The 19,434-nt window shown below is 52.9% G+C and overlaps 2 protein-coding genes across 2 annotated transcripts; both read right to left on the bottom strand.

The window, feature by feature from the left end:
- Positions 1–305: 305 nt before the first annotated feature.
- LOC149994839 (orphan sodium- and chloride-dependent neurotransmitter transporter NTT5-like) lies at positions 306–8,243 on the bottom strand. The gene is made up of 11 exons (XM_090259090.1): positions 7,895–8,243; positions 7,297–7,454; positions 6,692–6,877; positions 6,168–6,278; positions 5,710–5,951; positions 3,700–3,886; positions 3,097–3,298; positions 2,835–2,994; positions 1,079–1,241; positions 719–868; positions 306–368 (listed from the first exon to the last, which is right to left on the bottom strand). Exons 1-11 carry the CDS (start codon positions 8,241–8,243, stop codon positions 306–308), a joined length of 1,971 nt encoding a protein of 656 aa, XP_090115216.1.
- A 3,580-nt stretch (positions 8,244–11,823) lies between these two features.
- On the bottom strand, positions 11,824–18,480 carry SLC6A16 (solute carrier family 6 member 16). Its single transcript, XM_090259089.1, has 11 exons — positions 18,168–18,480; positions 17,682–17,839; positions 17,365–17,491; positions 16,986–17,161; positions 16,633–16,743; positions 16,228–16,469; positions 15,276–15,462; positions 14,761–14,962; positions 14,461–14,620; positions 12,535–12,697; positions 11,824–12,328 (listed from the first exon to the last, which is right to left on the bottom strand). Exons 1-11 carry the CDS (start codon positions 18,478–18,480, stop codon positions 12,113–12,115), a joined length of 2,055 nt encoding a protein of 684 aa, XP_090115215.1. The 3' UTR covers positions 11,824–12,112.
- Between the last annotated feature and the right edge of the window lie 954 nt (positions 18,481–19,434).

The following is a 19,434-nucleotide window of genomic DNA, read 5'->3' as shown; positions in this document are numbered from 1 at the left end:
CAAGTTTCCAGCCCCTTGGGAGTCTGGGTAAAGTAATCACTATTCCCAGTATTGGAGAGACATGTGAGGAGGTCACCAATCAGCAGACATGGAACCCCTGGGCACAATCGGTGAAACCGCCATTTTTGGAGCAAATTGCCTCCATCTGGTCCAGTTCACTTCCAGGAAGCACCAGGTGGAGCCGATCTGGGATTCCACCATTTGAATTTAAGAGTCGAGGGAAGGCAAGACAGGGAGCTGGACACTTCTTTAGGGTGAAAGAACATTTTCTCTGAGCGTGTGCTGCCACCACGCTTGCCCTGGCTTCACACGGGCCGAGGGCAGGGTCGCCTAGGGCAGGCGGCGTCGGTGCCCCCATCAGCCAAATACTGGGAGTCAAAGGACACCAGGTTGGTGAGGCCAAGTGTGGGAGATGCAAAGAATGACTATGTGCATCCCCATCAGCCAGAAAAACGTGCCCAACCCCGAAAAGCACAAGACGGTCGGGGCCAGTTACGTCGTCAGCAGTTGCTACACGGACCTCTTCCCGCGTCAGCTGGCCAGCCGGGAGCTCCACTGTGAAAAGCCAGTGATGTTACTCCCGAGGAGCCAAGTGTTCATTGTCAAGAGAAGTTACACGTGACAGAAAGTGTTTTTCTCTGGTCACCTGTTTTTATTCCTCTTCTTGGCCGTGGGCGGGGCTTCCAGGAGCCCCTTCAGCTTTGGGTTTAACACCTACGCGGGGTCGGCTGCACCTCTTGGGGGCGGGGACAGACGCGTCCCAGAGGGTGGACAGGAAGTAGGCGGGGATGGGCAAGATGGTAATGACAGTGACGACTGTGAGCAAGACTTTAGCCCATGACGGATACTGTCGGATCATTTCACTTGACTGTGGAGAAACGGGACGAAGGCTTAGAACGCCCAGCTTCCCCGCCGTGAGACGCAGAAGGGGGCGGGAGGTAAACCAAGGCAAGAGGCGAGATAACAGAGCTCCCAGGGAATAAGATGACTGAGTCCCAGAGGCAAAAGGGGGTGGAAAGGTCCGTCCCCGCTCCCTAAGAGGGGGTCTGAGGTCCGGGGTCTGCGGAGGGGGGCTCACAGCACTTGAGTTCCAGGCCACGTAGGAGAGGGGCGTCAGGCAAAGCTGAAGGAGGGTGCTTGCAAACAGGGCCAGCAGCACCACGGGAGACACGAAGCTCCACAGGCCACGGTAGATGGAAGAGATGGGGCGGCCCAACATGATAATCAGGTCTGCACGGAACCTGGGAGGGAAGGGTCGGGAGGCTTTGCCAGGGCCCGTCGGGCCTTGCCCAGCCTTGGGGGAGGGGACAGTCCAAACCTAGCCCAGGACAGAGCCTCTAATGTTTCTTTGACCTTTCTGTTCGCCTCCAAACCGGTCTTCTTATCTCTCATCCATCCGTTCGCCAGCGAATTTCTATCCCAGCCCCGGGACTTAAAAAAACATTTCTATCCCTCTTCCCCCTCAGGATGAAAGCCTCATTTTCATGAGGGCCTCCCATGTGCCAAACTACATTTATGTCGTTCCTTTCTGGCCCGTATACCCAGCCTTCTATGCTACAGCTTCTTAAGTCCGTTACATGAGCTACCCTGGTTCCGGCTGCCTAGGATGACCATCTCCCTCTTCCTTCGTCTGTGTAGGTTCTGTTCAGGAGGCCCCTCCTTGCCTGACTTTCCTGTCTTCTTTAGCCAGCCGTCTGTGCTTCTCCAGTCCCCTTGGCTGCCGCTAGCATAAGCCTACCATGCTGCCCAGGGGTCTGCCTCTCCATCTTGCTCTTTGGACTCTGAGAGAAAAAACTAAATCCAATTTATCCCAGTATCCCCAGCACTCACCATGAGACCCGCTTGGCACGTGGGGAAGCCCTACGAAATATTTGCGCATAAGAGAGTGTGAGAATGAGCAAACTGATGCCAAGAACCACTGTCGTCCTGGCTGGTGTGGCTCAGTGGATTGAATGCCAGCCTTTGAACCCAAGGGTTGCAGGTTCAATTCCCAGTCAGGGCACATGCCTGGGTTGTGGGCCAGGTCCCCAACTGGGGGCGCGCAGGAGGCAACCACACATTGATATTTCTCTCCCTCTTTCTCCCTTCCTTCCCCTCTCTCTAAAAATAAATAAAATCTTATAAAAGAAAAGAACCACTATCCCTGGGAAAGACCACCACCCTGGGATTATTACACAGTGCTATGCAAATGTCAGTGTGTGTACCGATCACTTAGGGTTTTTGTTAAAATGCAGCTACACATTCCAATTCCAAGGTCTGGGGTGGAGCCTGACGCTCTGCATTTCTTTTCTTTTAAAGATTTTATTTATTTATTTTTAGAGAGAGGGGAAGGGAGGGAGAAAGAGAAGGAGAGAAACATCAATGTGTGGTTGGTTGCTTCTCACATGCCCTCAACCTGGGACCTGGCCTGCAACCCAGGCGTGTGCCCTGACTGGGAATCAAACCGCTGACCCTTTGGTCTGCAGGCCGGCGCTCAATCCACTGAGCCACACCAGCCAGGGCTGCATTTGTAATGCTCCCAGGCGAGGCGAATGCTGCTGGTCCATGGAGCACACTTTGAGAAGCAAGAGATTGTGTGTTTCGGATGTTCGGACAACCCTGGTTAAAAGTAGGGCTGGGGAGCCCTGAGCACTTGATAGAGACTGTTCACCACTTCGCCATTTTCCATGAATTTTCTCCAGAAGCCAGTGCGTGCCCTTCTCCTGCGCGTCCTCCTGGGAGCTGCCCACAGCCCTGGGATCGGAGACCTGCTGGTGTGAGGGGGAGGGGCCAGCGCTTCCCAGAGACCCTGGGTGTGTGCGTGCATGGAGGGAGACTCTGGCTTGGGCCATCACCTCCTGGCGCCATAGATCCAGGCCACAGCCACGTTCTCCAGGATGAGGATGCAGAAGAGGACCAGAGGTACCCAGTAATCATCCAGCAGGGTCACATAGTAGCTGCCCGAGGGCCTCACGAAGACCAGGCTGCCCAGGAACATGAGCACACAGACACCCACTGGAGGAACAAACAAGACTCGGATCACGGGTCAGAGTCCCAGTGGGGTTCATGAAGCTCAACTAGGGCCACCTGTGGGGGCGGGGGCGGAGGTCAGAGTACCTGTGAGCAGCTTTGGGTGTTTCCTAAGTGAGAAGAAGCTGTCCTGGAGTGGGGTAATGATGCCCTGCAGGATCCCTGTCATGGTGCTCAGCCCTATGGTCACCAGCAACATGAAGATGGTGGTGGCCCACAGGCTGGGTCCAGGAAAGGCAGAGGCAATGACGGTAAATGCCACAAAGGCCACCTCTGCACCCTCCGTCACCTGTGAGTGAAGGGAGGCACGGTGAGGGCCCAGAGCTCAGTCCATAGGGTCCCAACTCCATTCCTGTCCCCTCCCAGGGAAGCCTCTTAGCACTGTCTGTGGACATTGTGACGCTCCTCCAGCCTTGAGGCACAAGGACATCCTCCTGCGACAGCTGCTGGTCTAGCAACTCTCCTGGGTTGCGCTGAACAGGCTTCTGTGAACCCTAATGCTTGGTGCTGCAGAGGCTACCTACGTACGACTGTCCTGTCCCCATTGGAAACTGCAAACCTTGTCTTGGTCCCCAGGCTGCTGCTGGGAATCACCTTTCTGGATTTTACAGACACATCAGGAGGGCTGAAGTTGCTAGCATGCTGGGGGATTGGAGGGAACTCTAGGACCCCACCCTGGCACCTTCCTACCTCCTCCAGTTGCTCAGATAAGTCACAGTTGGACACATAGGGCCGGAGCATGCTTCTGGTCCGTTCAGGGAGCTTGGCAAGCCACGTGGGGTAGCTGGCGCTCATATCATAACGCAGACTGGCCGGGAGCCGGAGCTCGGGAGGCAGCGCCCCAGTAGTTACCAGGCTCATCACTCTCTTAGCATTCCTGGGGACAGGGGAGAATCACATCAGGTCATTTGAGCCTTTAAGACAACTCCTGTTCTTTCATTTTCTAGGTGAGACGGGAAATCACTGTCTCAGTTTCTGATCTGGTTCAAAGTAAAGCGTTTACTGAAGCCGAGGTCTTGAGGATCCCAGCATTCGTGGCCTGACACCGGTGGCCAGTCACCAGAGAGTGGGTGACTTAATGACCCTCTGGACGGACCTCTCCTGCAGTATCATGGGGGGTTTCGGGACCATTACCTCCTCCTGGACAACCACGGGATACATTCAAGTTCCTCAGCTTTCCTGACCTGCTGGCCCTTCCAACCTCTTAAGTCACAAATGTCTTCACCTTACACACGTCAGCCATGGGCAACTACTAACCCTTTGCCTCGCCCTGCTCTCGCTTGTCTCGTATCTTTGCTACATGATGTCCCTCTGCCCGGAGCTGCCCTGCTCTGCCCGCATGCAGTCTACCCCAGTTCTACCATTCTCCACATGGCAAATTCCTATACATCCTCACTCAGCTCCCTGAACTCTAGGTCCTGCCATGGAAAGTTTTTTTTGGGGTGGTGGTAATAGGGGAGTGCTTTTCAAATATATATATAATTTAGTCCTGGCTGGTGTGGCTCAGTGGATTGAGCACCAGCCTGTGAACCAAAGGGTCGCCGGTTCGATTCCCAGTCAGGGCATATGCCTGGGTTGCAGGCCAGGTCCCCCACGTGGCGCGTGAGAGGCAATCACACATTGTTTCTCTCCCTCACTTTCTCCCTCTCTTCCCCTCTAAAAATAAATAAGTCTTTAAATTAAAAAAAAAATGGTTTTATTTATTTTTTAGAGAGAGGGAATGGGAGAGAGAAAGAGAGGGAGAGAAACATCAACGTATGAAGGATGCATTGATGGGTTGCCTCTCGTGCACCGCCAACCGGGGACCTGAGCCACAACCCAGGCTTGGGCCCTGATGGGGAATTGAACTATCGACCTTTCGGTTCACAGGCTGCCACTCAATCCACTGAGCCACCTCAGCCAGGGCATGGGAAGTTTTCAAGACCTATTCTTAGAAGGTCAAATCAACTAGTTGTAGAAAGTAGCATACTACATCCAATTGTTTAAAAAATGGGATGTTCTTATATATAGGTCTATGAATGGAAAATATTTGAAAGAATACGAGCACTGATTATTTGTCGGGAGACAAACTCAGCTTGGAATTGCCTTCACCAGGAAGCCTTCTCTGATGGCCCCAGGAAGTTAGAAGCTCCCTCCTTCGTCTCCCCATCCTCCCTGTGATCAGTTATCATCTAGTTTGTGATTATGTTTAGTATCTGCTTCTTCAGGAGACTGCAATTCTCCTGAGGGCAGGGATGACACTCTGGGTCACCATTGGCTGTGTATCCAGAACTCCACACAGGGGCTGGTACATAGGTGATGTTTTATAAATAAATGTCTGATAAGTACTTTTGAAATGAATACCACAGGAGAAGAAAATAGGGGAGAGGCTATGGGGCTCTGGTGTCGTGGGCCCCCCCCCTTTTTTTTGGTCTAATGGTTCAGCTGGAGGTGTCCCCTAATTCTTCCACGACAGACTCCAGTGAAGAATGCGGTGAATGGGCAAACACACCTTTGAAACCCTCCACGTTTGGGGTTTTCCTAGTTTAGAAAGCCAGCTCTTAAAGAGACAGAGACATTTAAGTGTTCCTAAGGTGCAAGATGCTCCAGTGTGAGGTGCGCATATTGACGGAGCCCACATCCCTGAGGGCGGAGGCCTAGGCTGGAGGTCCACGAGCTATCCCTAAGACTTTGGTCTCCCATGCGAAGGATTATGCTCACATCAGGTAGCACTGTTCGTTGATCTGTGTGGCCAAGTGGCCCATTATGGCCGATGCAGACACTGTGGCCGCCAGCGAGGCCCCCAGGCTGAGAAGGGCCACGGCAAAGGCATCAGCCACGCAGTTGTTGGCCTGAGGCATGTATGAGCTGATGGCCGTGAAGCAGCCAAAGCCAGAGCCCATGGTCAGGAGCAGCTGGTTCGCTGCCTGCTGCCACACCGCCACAGAGTACAGGGCAGGCACCTGGGGAGGAGACGTGCCTGCCAATGGGGACGTAAATCTGGGCGGGGGCGGGGGTAGGGCGGCGGGGGCGGTGATGGGGATGCAGCTAGAAGACGAGGAGAAGGGAGTGAAAGCAGGAGCTAGGAGGGCCTCTGCCAGACAGACAACCACGCTGTCCCTGACCCCCACCCCCACCCCCATTGGAATACAAGGATTAAAGGGTGGCAGACACCTCACCTTGGCAGCCAACAAACTCTTGAGACCATATCTGGCTCCTTTCAGCATGAGGCTCCGGATAAGGACACAGAAAAGGATGGTGTAGGGAAGGAAGACTGAGATATACAGCACCTGGGTGGGAAGCATGACTCAGAGTTCAGCAAAGGCGAAAGCTGGGATAGAAGGATCAAAACTATGGGGCATCATTCTGGGCTGGCGTGGCTCAGTGGGTTGAGCGCCAGCCTGTGAACCAAAGGGTCACCAGTTCAATTCCCAGTCAGGGCACACGCCTGGGTTGCAGGCCTGTCCCCAGGTGGGGGTGCCTGAGAGACAACCACACATTGATGTTTCTCTCCCTCACTTTCTCCCTCCCGTCCCCTCTCTCTGAAAATGAATACAAGTTTTTTAAAAAGAAAAAGAAAAACTACAGGGAATCAGGGGTGAGATGAGGATGAGGGAGAAGTTGCAGACCTACTGGCATCAGGCTGGGAGAATGTTAGGGGCCTGGGGGGTCTATCAGGTTAGTAAGTCAGAGGGTAGCTCACCTTCCCAGTGGCCTTCAGCCCTTTGACCGTGGAGGCACAGATTAGTAACCAGGTCACGAAGAGAGAGATGCTGAGATGCATGACCGGGAGCCCGCCTAGCTCGATTTTGTCTGTGGCCTTCAGCACGTGCTGGTACCAGAAGTACACGGTGGGTTTTGTCCGTGTGCATTCGGGATCTGCGGCGAACTGGCCATGGAGGAAACTGCAAGGCCGGGTGCCCCCTTTTCCCCCTCCCTCCCCTTCTCTCCATGACCCTCTTTTTCCTTTGCCCCCCTATCCTTTTCTCAGCCCTCTCACTTGCCCTTTTCTTCCCTCTTCTCACCAAAATCACTGGAGTTCCTCAGTAAGGGGCACACTGCCCAAGGCGGTGGGGACTGCAAGAACTGACCCAAACAGAAGAGGCCCCAGGCCACGAGCACACTGTAGTACATGCCCACGACGACACACACCTGGGGAGCATATAGACTTCTGGGGGCGGGCCAGCGGGAGGGGGGGGACTTGACAGAGGGACTGAAGGGACCTGAGCCATGGAACCCATTCCAGGACAAGGGTTGGGGTCAGGGTGGGGTGTGAAGGGGAGGCCTGGGCAGCCCAGGGCTCCTCACCAGGAAGCTGGTGTACCCCACACCGCCAGTCCAGGGGCTGATGATCTTCCACACGCCGATGCCGCCCTGGCGCGTCCTCTGACCCGCCGCCATCTCCACCAGGAGGAGAGGAATCTCCACCAAGAACAGCAGAAGAACGTAGATGAGGAGAAAACTCCCTGTGTGGGGGGATTTAAGGAGGGACTCTGAGACCCATCTGGTCTTTGAGTGCCCGGACTTTTGGGGGAGTCCAGGAAAACACGTTCCCTACCACTGACCTCCCTCAGGGTCACAGGCATCAGGCTTCAATTATTTCCGCAACCCTCACCGCCCCAGGTGTCCAGTCCCTTGGCCCCTAGCTCCTGGAAGACTCAGATACCTAGCTTCTACTCCCCCTCCTGACTCAGACCCCCCAGCCTCACCATCCTTATGAAACCAAGTCTTCGAATATCCTGCTTCCACCCTCCCAGCATCCTAAGTGTTCATATACTTAGATCCTCTCCCATTCAGGATCCCAAATCCTCAACCCCTACACATCTCAGAGACCCTGGAGTAGCCAAGACGAGCCTCTGGCTCCTCGCCCCTTCATGGGCCCAAGATTCCTGGTCCCCAGGTTTACCTCCACCGTTGCGAAAACACAGGTAAGGGAAGCGCCAGGTGGAGACCAGCCCCACAGAGAAGCCCACCTGGGCCAAGAGGTACTCAGTTTTGCTGGCCCAGTACGGTCGGTCGGGGGCGGCATCGACCCTGGACCCTGCTCTGTCTGTGGCCTCCACTGCTTTGTCAATGTCTTCATCACACCAGATGTCAATAGTCTGTCCCTCCCCATTCAAGTCCTTAGCGGGCAACGGCTCAGACTTAACGCTGTGGGGAGCTAAGAAAGTAGCCGGCTGGGGATTGGAATCTGAAGATGCAGGTGCCTGGGAATTCTCATCCTGGGCCTCCGTGTTTCCATCCACAGTTGTCATCCTGGGTGGGCTCTGGCTCCTGCTTCTGCAGAAGTGGGGCCTCCTCCCGTCTTGACCTGAAGGACATCAAGAACTTCAGACCTTAGCTGTATGCGCTCAGGAAAGGCAAGAATAATTTTCCAAGAACCCCTTTTATTTATCCTTTTGAAGATAAGAACATAGAGTCTCCACCCTGGAAAAGGTACCAAGGATATGCTTGTGTCTAGAGAATAATGATTTAAAAAGCAGGACCGCGCACCACCCTGTCAACCAGCCATCAGCTTCTAGGAGGGGCCGCGACCGCCCCTGTGACTGAGCACAGCAGCGACCCCTGCAACCTGCAGCCTGATTTCCGCCCCCGGCAACGTGGCCACGTGGGGACGGCGGCTGCTGGGCCCTGTGTGAGCGGCCCAACCACTCCGCGGCCAGGGCTTCCTGTGTGCGGGGACTGCTGCCCCGACCGCCAGCAGGGGATGGGCCTCAGCAACCCACCCCCCCCCCCAGCTCCCACAGACGGACTGTAGGCGAGGGAAGCTTACAGAGGCCAGATGGTCGAGTTCCGGGGTGGGATGGGGGTGGGGGGCTGCTCCTCACTTTGCGACCGCTTCCACTTCAGAAGCCAGGATGGGGTGCTCACATTGTGATAATTTATCTAGCCATCATTACAATCTGCGCTTACGTTAATATATGCTTCAATAAAACTTTGTCTAAAAAATAAACATTGGAAAAAAAGCCCTGAATTTCGCTACAGTATTAATAAGCAGAAAGTGGATTTTTAACATTTAAAAAAATATTTTATTTATTTATTTTTAGAGAGAGGGGAAGGGGGGGAGAAAGAGAGGACAAGAAACATCAATGTGTGGTTGCCTCTTGTGCACCCCCAATTGGGGACCTGGCCCTCAACCCAGGCATGTGTCTGACTGGGAATCAAACCAGCAACCCTTTGGTTCCCAGGCCGGCACTCAATCCACTGTGCCACACGAGCCAGGGCATAAAGCAAACTTTTAAAAAATTATGAGACAGTTCCTGAAACAGTGAAACAGAGTTAGCATATGATCCAGCAATTCAACTCCTAAGTATATGCCAAGATAAATAAAATCACGTCTATCCAAAAACCTCTTACATGGATATTCATAAAAGCTTTATTAATAATAGCTCCGAAGTAGAAACAACCCAAAATATCCATCAACTGATAACTGAATAAATACAATGTGTTATATCCATGCAATAGAATGTTATTGCGCAATAAAAAGAAAGGAAGCACTGATACATGCTGCACATGGACGGATCTTGAAACATTATGCTATGTGAAAGAAGCCAGACACAAAAGGACTACCAGAAAAGGCAAATCTATAGAATAAAAAGTGGATTAGTGGTTGTCTAAGGCAGGGGTTGAAGGCTGGGGCAGTTGGGGTGATGGCTAAGGGATGTGGTGTTTTTTTGGGGGGATGATGAAAATGTGCTAAAATTGCCTGTGATGATGGTCGGACAACTCTGTGATACACTAAAAACTGTTGAATTGTACACTGTAAATGGATGAGTTTGAGTTCAGTAAAGCTGTTTTAAAAAGATAAAGCTACCAGAAAAAAAAGAAACAGGAAAAGCTGAATACTGACTGAATAGTTGACGATATTAGGATTATTATTTGTCTTAGGTGTGATAAGTTTTGTCAGGGTTTTTTTTTTTTTTAAGGGATTCTTATTACCTGGGTGGTGTGGCTCAGTAGATTGAGTGCCGGCCTGAGAACCAAAGGGTTGCTGGTTTGATTCCCAGTCAGGGCACATGCCTGGGTTGGGGGCCAGGTCCCCAGCTGGGGGTGTGAGAGAGGCAACCACACCTTCCCCCTCCCTTCCCCTCTCTCTAAAAATAAATAAATAAAATCTAAAAATAAAAAGGGGTTCTTAAACTTTAGAGATAGGTACTAATGTGTCTACAGGTGAAATGATAAATTTGGTGTTTGCTTCAAAATAATGGGGAGACATGCACCGGGGTGAGGAGAAATGAAACCAGATCCATCAGGAGTTGGTCATTATTGAAGATGGGTGTCGCATACAAAGTAATTCATTGTTGTCCTTTGGTAGTGTTTGGAAATTTCCAGAATAAAAGGCCCAGAAGCCACAAGACAAGAACCTTTGTCAGGCTCTGCCCCCCACTCACTGTGTGAACCCCTCTTTCTTCTGCATCTCCTGAGGGAAACTGAGGATGACAATACCTGTATCTCATGCCGGTTTTGAGGGGAATCCAAGTGAAGACGTGTAAGGCACCCTACCGAAGCACGGGGCTCCGTCTGACCTAACGAGACCAGAGTCTCCTAAGAAAACCCACGCCTACGCACGGGCGCCATGAAACCGGGCGCACAACAAGAAGGGCCCCACAGCTAAGCAGGGAAGTGACACCAGCCTCCCCCTGTACTCAGTGCCCCACAGCGATGTGAGATAGTCCCAGTTTAAGCAGCCCCGCTGTCAGGTGCCCAAGGACCCCGAGGAGTGGCCTGAGAAAAGAAAAATCTAGTGGGAGGAGGGCACACGCCAAGATCTCCACCCACCCCCACTGGTTTATCGGGTAAGCCCCCACTTCTCAACACCTCTCCCACGGGTTCTACGCTGGAGCTGGAGGTGGGGGGTAAGGGGGGCGGGCAGAAAGGAGGATGAGCCCCGGGTTCCCAAAAGAAGGAGTGGAAAACTCAGGCTATTCGCCTTAAAACTCAGGAGAAGATGGCCGCCTCCCTTCCCCACCTTACCTGCCTTCTCCGCAGGGGTCTTCAGGAGGCAGGTCGTTGAGGGGGGGCGTGAGGGGCGGGGCTAAAGGTGCCGGAGCCAATAGCCGATGGTGACCCCGAGGCTCACGGCGCCTCCCGCGCTCCGGCCCTCGAGCTTCAGGAACGTGACACTCCTGACGTCGGGAGACGCCGGGGGTCTCTGCTCGAGCCCCGCCCGCCAAGGAATGGCTGGGAATGTCCGCTCTCTTCCCTCGCCGCAGAACCTTGTGCAGAGGCAGCCTAAGCAACCCAAACCCTGGGATCTCTGGAGCGTTTCAAGGAAACCCACTCCCTGGATCTTCTGGAATCCCAGCCGCCTCTGCCCGGAGCCCCCGCCCCAGGCACGGCCGACTGACCCGGCTCCTTTCGGGCTGGACGTCACTCAGGTGTGAGCTCGCCGCCCCTGCAAGTTCCTTGAGACCCACTCAGTTGTCAGCCACGAGGCCGATCCATTTGGTTTAGACCCCGCGGTAAAAGGACGTCTCCCGCCGCACGGAGATGGAACCGTGGAGGGCTCAGCAGTGCAGCCGGGTAGTTCCCGAACCGAGCCTGTCAGACCCATGAGGGGGTGCCAGGTCCCATTAGCAAGCCCATTAATATCCTTTGCATCTTGGTTGAAGCCACCGTGTCCTGGGTTTTTCTTGGTTAAAGGCCAGTCCCTGGATAAAGCAAGTCTAGGAATCTAGCATCTGAATTTGCCAGCAAGGAGAGGGCAGGAACTCGGGGCTTGCTGCTTAACTCTCAAAAGAATGGAAGACTCCTGAGAGTTCGACATTTACAGAAACCTGGAGACATTTATAGAAAATAAAAACAGATCAGCTCACACCCAGTGCTTGGGCTGATTTATTCACCAACTGCATCGCTCCCCCAGCTCCATGCCGGCCAGGGCTGGTCGGCATCACTGACAGGGCATGAGGGGCACGTGTGTGCACTGAGGGAGGGGGTGGGGGAAATGACAGTGGCAACCAGGAGGGTCTTGCAGAGCCAGGCCACGAGAGCCCCGCAAATAATGCCTCTGCCCTGGGGAATGAAAGGAGTTCTGGGTCCAAGGACATCAGTAGTTGCTAGTTGACAGCGAGTCGCCTGTTTTGAGGGATGTGTGATGTCAGGTCACATCCAGGCGATTAGGAAGTCACGCAACACGTTGGTCAGCGATTGGATTCTCATCTTGTAGGGTTTCCTCCCTTTGCACCTCTTTAATGGGCCCATCCAAGCTCGTGGATCTGAAGGGGATGTTGTTCATGAGGCAGTACACAAGGTACATGGGGATGGGGAGGGTGACAAGGAGGAACAGGGCGATCATCGCGACCAGCACCCAGGATGGGTATTGTCGGAGCACCTCTTTTGACTGTGGAGAGATGGGAAAAGGGTTGAGAACATCGAAGCTTCCAGAAGAGGAAAGGCTGTGGAAGGGGAAGAGTGGGAGGGGAGCCAGGGCAGAGGACTAGAGTCTTCAGGGATCAGAGAATGAGCTGATAGGGTCTCTAGGCCAGTGGATGGAAGGATTGGCCCCCACGCCCCAGGAAGGTCTGGGGTCTGGAGAGGGAGGCTCACAGTGCTCGAGTCCCAGGCCACATAGGTCAAGGTCTGCTGAGACAGGAGAATCAGATTGCCCATAAACAGGACCAGCAGCACAAGTGGAGTCAGAGCGCCCCACAGCCAGTGAAAGACGGGGTGGATGGAGCGGTTCCACAGGGTCGCCAAGTCTGCAAGGAACCTGGGAGGGACAGGTCATGAGACTGGGAGGTCAAGTCGCACCTTACCCTTCACTGGGGGGCAAGGCCAGCCTGACCTTTGTTAGCATCTTTCAAATATTCTGCCCTGGCTGGTGTGGCTCAGTGGAGAGTGCTGGCTTGTGAGCCAAAAGGTCGCTGGTTCAATTCCTGATCAGGGCCCATGCCTGGGTCTCAGGCTGGGTCCCCAGTTGGGGGTGTGACAGGGCAACTGATTATTTCTCTCAAACATTGATGTTTCTCTTCCTCTCTTTCTCCCTCCCTTCCCCTCTTTCTAAATATAAATAAAATCTTTAAAAAATATATTCTACCTCACTTCTAAACCCCTGCCTCAACTCAAGCCTCATCCTCTCTTATCTTCTCCCAACCCAAGACAAAATTTCAAACATCGCTCAAAAACCTTTCATGGGTACCCAGTGCCCTCAGGATAAAGGCCAAGTCCCTTTCATTCATCCCACAAACAGGAGTGTTTATGATGTGCCAGGGACTCTTCTCGGTGCTGGGCATCCACAGTGAACAACACAGACCTCCCCAAAAGTTAACACTTGACCCTCGAAGTTTTCTTAGTTTTTTCCAGCCCGTGCACCTAGCCGCCTTCACTGCATGTTCTCGAACTTAATAAATATACAAGTGGGGTCCTTTGGCCTAGACTACTGCTCTCTGTCTACCTGTTCATCTGTCCAGATTCTGCTCCACTTCCTCTCCTCTAAGGCACTTTGTCTGACTTCCCAGGTGCCCCTAGAATGCCGCCCGCTACCTCACCTCTAGACTGTACCACCTTGCACTGCAACTGCTTCTACGTGCTTTCCTCTTTGGACTCTGCGCTCCCTGGGAGGAGGAGCTAATTCTAATTCATTTGTATCCCCGCCCCACAAGACTTTCCTGACAGAGAAAGTCTCAAGAATATTTGTGTAGTGAATTGATAAATGAGTGAACTGACTCTAAGAACCACTGTCACCTAAAAATGCTGCCCCCTGACCCTTCCACCCTTGAATTATACATACCACTCGGGTGTCCACATACCAGCCTGGGAAAAAGCTGGGCTCTGGAGTCCCCGGGATGTGCCTTGGATTCTCCCATTCCACTGTCATGCCTACTGGTTCCCGGTCCCTGGTTATTTTGCTCCCTCTTCCCTGGTCACTCTTCCTTGCAGAATTAGACCACATCTCTCCATCTATCAACCCCCACCCTAGCCCAAGCCACTGTTAGACCCCATCTGAAATACTACAGTGGCTCCCTACTGTTCTTGCTTCACTTTTTACTCCTCATAGTCTACTCTTCACACAGTAACTGCAGGTGTCTTTTTAAAAATAAATCTGATTATGCCACTCCCCTTCTTAAAACCCTCTTATGCCTCCTCTACCATTCTGCAAAAAAGCTAAGTCCTGCCCTGGCTGGTGTGGCTCAGTGGATTGAGCACTGGCCTGTGAACCAAAGGGTCACCAGTTCAATTCCCAGTCAGGGCACATGCCTGGGTTGGGGGCGCCAGAGAGGCAACCACACACTGATGTTTCTCTCCCTCTCTTTCTCCCTTCCTTCCCCTCTCTCTAAAAATAAATAAATAAAAATTAATTAAAAAAAAGAGTGCCTGGCACATATTAAGCACTCAGTAAATATGTTAAAAGGAACGAATGAATAAAAGGTTTCTCAGAGGGCCCCGAAGTGAAGGGTCCCTGTGTCACTCTAGCTGAGTGAGAATGGAGGAAAAACAAAGGGGCCAGCCTTCCCTAGAGACCCAAGCAATCACCTCCTGGCCCCATAGGCCCAGCCCACAGCCACATTTTCAGCTATGACGATGATAAATATGGGGAGGATCATCCAGTGTTCCCGCAGCAGTCCGATGTAGTAGAAGCCTGACGGCTGAATGAAGAAGAGGCCACCCAGGAACATGAGGACAAAGACAGCCACTGGGGGAAACAACAAACATGGGCCAAGGTCAGAGGTCTGGCAGGGTGAGAAGGGCTAAGCAGAGGTGATAACCAGGGCTAGATTAGCGTCTCAGTGAAACCAGGGTCATTGCCGGGAGTAGGGCCATAGGTCAGAGTACCTGTAGACAGCTTTGGATGTTTCCTGAAAGAAGAAAAGCTGTCCTGGAGTGGAGTAATGATGCCATGCAGGGTCCCCATCATGAAATTCAGCCCAAGTGTTAGCAACATCAGGAAGAAGAGGATGGTCCAGAAGACAGACCCAGAAGTGAATGACATAGCTTCAATGAAGGCCAGGAACACAAAGTTTGGGCCCTCCTTAACCTGTTAAGGGGGACAAAGGCAGGTGTTCAAGTGTCCTTGAACTTCAACAACAGATAAAGATACATTCTGCCTACCCTAGAAAATGCCAAGCTGACCCTCTGACATGGAAAACCAATCCACCCAGCATTATCCACGGAGGGTGCGCTGCAAGCCATAGTCTCTGCTTTACCACAGCTGTGGGTTATCCTGGTGCTTTTGGGAGCTTGTTGTGTGGGTTTTTTTTTTTTTTCCTGGTGCTAATAATAAAAGATGAAATCTCTGCTTTACAGAGGCATCGAGGAACTCTCAGCCCAGCTTATCTATGTTTACTGACCTTCAGAAACTGCTTCTCCAAGTTGCACTCAGCGATGTGGCTGAGGACCAAGCTGCTGACGGGCTCCGGGAGGCTGCTGAGCCAGGCGGAGAAGGTGGCAGCCGGGTCAGGATCCAGGTTTGCAGGGGGCTGGGCCTCGGCAGGCAGTTTCCCCAGGGTGACCAGACTGGAAAGTGTTTCAGCGTTCCTGGGGATAAAGAGTTGAATCACAGAGAACCAGCTGGCTCCTTAGGACACCGCCTCTCTTTCCCTTATCTTCGAGATAAGAAAGAACCTCGCACCCCAGCTGGTGTGGCTCAGTGGACTGAGCGCTGGCCTGCAGATCAAGGGGTTTCTGGTTTGATTCCTGGTTAGGGCACATACCTGGATTGTGGGCCGGGTCCCCAGTTGGGGGCGCATGAGAAGCAACCACACACTGATGTTTCTCTCCCTCTCTTTTTCCCTCCCTTACCCTCTCTCTAAAAATAAATAAATAAAATCTTTAAATATAAACAATAAAAGAAATAAAAGGAGCATGGGGGTCAGCACAAGAGCCTGCCCAAAGTAAGGGTCCGAACAGAAGCTCCTCCCCCAAATCTGGCCCTTTGAAGGGCTATCCCTCCAGTACAGACACGAACTAGAAGCTGGCACCCAACCCTCCCACACAACAGAAATGCAAGGAAAGTTGCTGCTGTTGGCGTATCTCTGCAGTGGCATCTGAGGCGAACTGCAGGCAAACTCTGAGCCTGAAGAGTCTAGAGCTAGAAAAGGGCTCCGAGAACAATGATCTATGTCAGGGATTCCACGGTCTCTGTTTTCCGTCCCAGAGGAAAGCGGCGACTTGCAAGTGCCCCTGTGGGTGCACGGGCAGCTGAGACGTGGGACCGTGGGTCTCTGCAGCAAATGCAGGGATAGGGCCTCTGAGTTTGTAGTTTCCTGAGGCCGAGACCCTCAACCAAGGAGCTGGCCTTACTTCTCAGAGCAGTGGTGCGTGAGGACTGTGGCCCAGAAGCCCAGCACGCAGACGATGAGAGGAATGGCGAGCATCATGGAGCCCAGGTTGGCCAGAGCCACAGCGAAGGCGTCGTGGAGGCAGTTGTTGGACGGCTCCATGTACGAGGCTAAAGCGACAATGGGGCCGTAGCCTAGGCCCAAGGTAAACAAGACTTGGACCCCCGCGCGGCACCACGCGTTCACGTCGTACATAGCCGGTATCTAAAGGGGAGAGGGCAAGAGTCAGGAGGGACGTTACGGAAGAGGAGAACCTTCACAAAATAAGCGGGGCGCACAGAGGGAGATGAGGGGAAGCGAACACCTGAGAATAGACAATGGGTATCCTCTAAGGCCTGAGAGAAAAGTAAGGAAGATACCCCCTTACCTTCAAAACTTTCAAATACTGAAGGCCGAACAGTGCTCCTTCCAGCAGCAGACCCCGGATGAGGAAACAGAGCATGATAAAGTAGGGCAGCGGTACCAGGACATACACGACCTGAATTGAGAGTGGGGCCTATCGGCAACCGCGCACCAGTGCGGGTCAACCGACGGTCATCAGGGATCAGAAGTTCTGAGTAAGAGGTAAGGAGGGGTTAGAAGCCAGCTTTCAGCAGGGTGCAGGGGCTGGTGGGAGCGGAAGGCCAGCGGGGGTGAGAAGTGAGAAGATCAACGAGCGATAACGTTAGGTAAGGGCTAAAGTATCCGAGACCATTAAGGAACCCAAAGATGGCAGCTCACCTTCCCAAAGCACCTGAGCCCACGGATCATGAAAGCACCAACAAGGCACCAAGACAGCAGAAAGGTGATGGTCAGGCTGTAGACCGGTGGCCCCCCATCCTCAATTCTGTCTGACACCTTCAAGGTCATCCGGTACCAGAAGTACATGGAGGGTTTTGTCTGTTCACATTCAGGATCTAGGGGTGTCTGGCTTTGTACACGCTTGCTGGACAGGGTGACCCTTCCCCTCTTCATTGGTGTTTCCCCCACATCCCTTCCGTCCCATTTCTTCTTCCTCCTGCTATCTGCCTCTTATTTACGCCCCCTCACTCCTTACTCCTCTTCCAAATTCCCTTCCTCCTCTGTTTCCCCTTTCTCTCCGCTTTCACTGCCTCCTCACCAAAGTCACTGGAGTTCTCCAGAGTAGGACAAAGCTCCCAGGGGACGAAGTACCCGAAGGACTGGCCCAAGTAGGTGAGGATCCAGGCACTGAGCACATTTAAGTACGAGCCGGAAATGAGGCACACCTGTGGGGCCAGGGAGGCGGTGGCTGGGGAAAAAGGATGGGGACAGGAAAAAGGAGGGACTTTGACAGAGGACTGGGGAACTGAAAGGACTTGGACCCATGCAAGTGAAATCAGGGGACCCGTTCCAGGACGAGGTCTGGGGTGGGGGTGGGGTGTGACGGGTGGGCCTGGGCAGCCCAGGGCTCCTCACCAGGAAGCTGGTGTACCCCACACCGCCAACCCACGGGCCGATGATCTTCCACATGCCAATGCCGCACTGGCGCATCCTCTGACCAACTGCCATCTCCAGGAAGAGGAGAGGAATCCCAATCGAGAACAGTAAGAAGACGTAGATGATGAAAAAACTCCCTGTGGGGGGGATTTAAGGGGGCACCATCTGGCATTTTGGTGCTTGGAGTCCAGGAAAAAAAAATTTCCCCAATTCCCGGAGGACCTGGATATGTCCTTCCCGTCTCCAACCCAGATACAGACTTCTAGGCCCATCCTCCTCGTGTCCAGATACCCTGCTCCTCCACGCCTCCCACGATCCTCCATGCCTGGGCACCCGCCTCTTATCTTGCTTAGAGTGCCAAGTCTCCAGCCTCTGCAGATCCCAGACACCCTGGAGTCTGAAGCCTAGACAGGCTTCTGTCCGGCCAGCCCTTGTGGACCCCTGATTCCTGGTCCCCAGACTTACAACCTCCGTTGTGAAGCCACAGGTAGGGAAAACGCCACAGATTGATTGCTCTCACAGAGTAGCCCACCTGGGCCAGGATGTACTCAGCCTTGCTCGACCAGAGTGGACGGGTGGCGAGAACCTCACTCTTTTCCTTCTTGGACACCTCCACCTCCTTAATTAAGGATTTCAGGACTGGCGCAACTTCTGGCTCCAATACAGAAGTTGGCTTGGTTGGGATGCTCCTTCTCAGAGCCTCATAAGCCTGGGTCTCCCAGGCCTGAGGCCTCTCAGCTCGGGTTTCCAAAGCCTGGGCCTCTGAAACCGAGGCCATCTGAGACCCTGGGCCCTTGTATTCCCAAGCGTGGCTTCCTTGCAAACTCTCCGAAAGGCTTGAGTCAGTAGATGAGGTTTTTGCCAGAAAAGATTCTGAAGACTGGGCCTCTGTCTTCACTCCAGACAGGCTCTCTGGAGCAACTACCACTTTTTTGAGGGAGGGTCTGCCTTCCTGAGTAGACCTTAAGGACATCAAAAACCAGATTTTAGATTGTAGAGTCAAGGAATGATTGAGTTTCAAAATAATCCCCCTTAAAGCAAACCTTTCATTTCTGTCCCTGCCACCACTAAAATTCAAAGCACAAACAATCCTCTTACATAAGTGTTGCTTGTAAGGAATGCTTAGGTGCAAGGCGTAAGGGTAGAAATAGGCAAGCTAACGACAGGGAGGAATCTCACTCCGTGAGTTTCTGAAAACAGCAAGGGCTACTCCCTACAGAGGGAGACATCCTTTTAAGTGGGCTTTTGAATCAAAGAGACAAATTTAATACCAAATGTGCCTTGTAACCTTAGGAAAGTAGTTTTCCCTCTCTGAGCTTTCTCACCTGTAAAACACCCAGGTCCCAGCTCAAATATCACCTCACCAGAGATGCCATCCCTACTCACCTATCTAAAGTAGCAGCCTAGCCCTGGCTGGTGCAGCTCAGCAGATTGAGTGCTGACCTGCGAACCAAAGAGTTGCTGGTTCGACTCCCAGTCAGGGCACATGCCTGGGTTGCAGGCCAGGTCCCCAGTTGGAGGCACACGAGAGGCAACCACACATTGATGTTTCTCTCCCCCTCTTTCTCCCTCCTTTCCCCTTTCTCTAAAAATAAGTAGGTAAAATCCTTTTAAAAATAATAAAATAGCAGCCTACCTACCCACTACTCTCTCCATCCCTCCCACTTTTATTGTTCCTCACAGCATTTCTCAGCTCCTGACGTGATTAACTATTGGTTGTTAATCTAGTTAT

This window comes from Furipterus horrens, unplaced genomic scaffold (assembly GCF_987537825.1).
Source record: "Furipterus horrens unplaced genomic scaffold, mFurHor1.1.pri manual_scaffold_13, whole genome shotgun sequence".
NCBI classification, from domain to species: Eukaryota; Metazoa; Chordata; class Mammalia; order Chiroptera; family Furipteridae; genus Furipterus; species Furipterus horrens.
This window is presented reverse-complemented; position numbering and strand designations above follow the sequence as displayed.

What these genes read in the sequence shown, in the direction of transcription:
- LOC149994839 (XM_090259090.1), bottom strand. Translation starts at nt 8,243, where the DNA reads ATGACAACTGTGGATGGAAACACGGAGGCCCAGGATGAGAATTCCCAG. An exon ending in TATCTGAGCAACTGGAGGAG is followed by an intron (nt 3,299 to 3,699) that starts GTAGGAAGGTGC and finishes CTTCACTCACAG; the next exon opens with GTGACGGAGGGTGCAGAGGT. An exon ending in ACACCCAAAGCTGCTCACAG is followed by an intron (nt 2,995 to 3,096) that starts GTACTCTGACCT and finishes TTGTTCCTCCAG; the next exon opens with TGGGTGTCTGTGTGCTCATG.
- SLC6A16 (XM_090259089.1), bottom strand. Translation starts at nt 18,480, where the DNA reads ATGGCCTCGGTTTCAGAGGCCCAGGCTTTGGAAACCCGAGCTGAGAGG. An exon ending in GTGGCTTCACAACGGAGGTT is followed by an intron (nt 17,840 to 18,167) that starts GTAAGTCTGGGG and finishes TCCCCCCCACAG; the next exon opens with GGAGTTTTTTCATCATCTAC. An exon ending in TGGGGTACACCAGCTTCCTG is followed by an intron (nt 17,492 to 17,681) that starts GTGAGGAGCCCT and finishes CTGGCCCCACAG; the next exon opens with GTGTGCCTCATTTCCGGCTC.